The 2,687-nt window shown below is 44.1% G+C and overlaps 1 protein-coding gene across 1 annotated transcript; it reads right to left on the bottom strand.

The window, feature by feature from the left end:
* Positions 1 to 483: 483 nt before the first annotated feature.
* On the bottom strand, positions 484 to 1,988 carry FZD4 (frizzled class receptor 4). The gene has a single exon (XM_009077453.1). The coding sequence runs from the start codon at positions 1,953 to 1,955 to the stop codon at positions 654 to 656; it is 1,302 nt and encodes a 433-aa protein (XP_009075701.1). The 5' UTR covers positions 1,956 to 1,988; the 3' UTR covers positions 484 to 653.
* Positions 1,989 to 2,687: the final 699 nt, after the last annotated feature.

Raw genomic sequence — 2,687 nt, forward strand, 5'->3', positions numbered from 1 at the left:
TCAGATGATTTAAAGAATCATCCTCACTAATACCTCACTCATCATTGGTAATGCTTAGACCTGGAAAATCCATTTGGTATTTATTGGCTGACATGTGCAGTGTATGGGAACAGCAGAATTCCCCAGGGCATAAAGACACAATCCTTGTCAAGCACTTCCTTCTTGATGCTGAACTTGGAAAGAAGACTTCTAACTGAGGTCCTGGGTGCTCCACCTTCTGATAACTGGACCCTAAATAAGCCCGGAATTTGGCCCCAGACTGCTTTTTCTCCATCAGCTGTAAGATGATGAAAGGAAAACATCATCCCACAGCTGTGGGCTACAGCCCCTCAGCTTCTAAAGACTTCAGTAATTGCATTCTGCTTAAGCAAAAAAAAAAAAAAAAAAAAAAGGCAAGATGTGTTTGGGTATTTCACAGCTTTTAAAGCCTCCCTGGGCTCTCCTATTTTAGGCAGCATGGGTTTTGGCTATTGCATCTGCAGCATGATCTTTTTGCTGTTTATTCTTTAAGGCTTTTTTTTCCATTTCCTAGAGACAGGATGTGTAACTGTCTCCCTACTCTACTCCCAACATTTACACAGCAACGCTTACACACGGGCAGTCCTTCACAGGAGAGCAGTCAGACCATCAACCATCGAGGTGTCATCCTTTTCTCATACCACAGTCTCATTCCCTTTCCCAGGTTTCACCCAACCATCTGCTCTCTTCTCCCGTTTCACTTTCCCTGAGTTCACCAGTCTGTTCGAGCACTTCTGCCACGTGTGCAGAGTTTTGGCTGACCAGATCCACATACCTGATGTAATACCCACCAAAAGGGACATGAAAATTTTGAGCATCTCCACTGCCATATTGGAATCATCTGCGGAATAGCGGAAAACAGCCCAGTTAGAGATTTCGTAGAAATAACAGGCAATGACACATGTTGCTGGGACGGTGTACAGCACTGAAAAGACACCGATTTTGACCATCAGTCTTTCCAGTTTGTCAGTTTTAGTTCCATCTTTCTGGAGATTCGACCTGATTTTAAATAAGGCCACAAGTCCTGCTGCAATGAATAAAGTCCCAATGACAAGGTAGGTAAAAAGTGGAGCGACAACAAAGCCCGTCAGCGCATCTAGGTTCTGGTTCCCAACATAGCAAAGACCGGTGAGCTCATCTGCATCTACTAGTCTCATAATCAGTATGACAATGGTCTTCACCGCCGGGATCGCCCAGGCTGCAATGTGGAAATATGAGCTGTGCATTTCAATAGCTTCGTGGCCCCACTTGAGTCCTGCAGCCAGAAACCACGTCAGTGTCAGAATAACCCACCAGATGGAGCTAGCCATCCCGAAAAAGTACATCAGCAAGAAAATTATAGCACATCCTGTGTTCTTAAGACCTTCTTGGATAAGAACAGGTTCTGCTGCCTCTTCAAAATCACAGGATATCCTTTCCCGGCCCACAGTTAGCCTCACAATATAAGCAATGCTATAAATATTGTAGCACATGCTCAAAAATATGATTGGACGCTCCGGGTAGGAAAATCTGGTTGAATCAATCAGGAAGGTCAGGACTGTGAAGGCAGTTGAGATGAAGCAAAGACTGGCCCACACAGCCATCCAGATATCTGTGAATTCCTTAGCTGACCTGCTGTAGAGACCAGCATCATAGCCGCACTTCAGGACACAGTTTAAGCTTCTCTTCACCCAGATGTACTGATCCGAGTTAGATCCCATGCTGTGGCACTCTTCTCCAGGTTGCAAGGAGGTTTTGCTGTGAAGGGGAACCTCTTCGTCTCCTGGGCCCTCCATGCACATGTGGTTGTGATCATTCTGGGGTGGGAATTTGCTGCAGTTGAGGCTGTCTGGCCAGGCAAATCCAAATTCTTTTAAAACGGGTTCACATCGTCTTTTGACAGAGAGGCACATGCCACCACAGGGACCTATGGGGATGTTAATCTTCTCTGTGCACATCGGGACATAAACTGAACACAGGAAGAACTGGAAGTGAGAAACAGAAATCACAAGTGCGTCAGGGGAAAATTAAACAGGTTAGAATATAACAAGTTTTCTTTTCTTGCCTTTTTAGCAGTAATATTTGGTCCTTTGCCTTAAAAAACAGGAAGCAGCATAAGACAAATAAAGCAAGAACAATAAAAACAAAAGAGAAAAAAACCCCACAATGTCGTCTTCTTTCAGTTCAAATGTGGTCCTAAGCCAAAGCCCGAACGTTTTACTCCCTAGATTAGCTCCATTTAAATTTAGCCCAGTTTCAATGAAGCAAGTGGGATTTAGCCAGATTTAAACCTCAAGGGTGCAATTTAAGAAAGCAAAAAACCAAATTAAAGTGGTTTAAACAAATACATATATTTGTTCAAGGCACTGCTTGGATATTCCAGCTAAGAAACAAATAGAAAAAAAAAAAAGGCACTTATTGAACTACTTTGGCTCACAACCCTCCTAGAAGAAAGTAATTCTTTTACAATAAGGTCACGCACGTATTTACGACCATAATAAAATATTGCCACTTTCTCGCCTTTTGAATCATCTCGATTCGGCGACGGGACACAGTGAGAGGAATTGCGCGCACTCTCGGGAACTCTGCCCCGAGAAACAAGCTGGGTTTTGTTCGACGAAATCTATGCCCGTGGGGAGGACAGGGATCCTGCCGTTCGCTTGGGAAAGAAACTTCCGCGGCGAAACTCG

Source organism: Acanthisitta chloris, unplaced genomic scaffold, assembly GCF_000695815.1.
Source record: "Acanthisitta chloris isolate BGI_N310 unplaced genomic scaffold, ASM69581v1 scaffold11946, whole genome shotgun sequence".
Taxonomy (NCBI): domain Eukaryota; kingdom Metazoa; phylum Chordata; class Aves; order Passeriformes; family Acanthisittidae; genus Acanthisitta; species Acanthisitta chloris.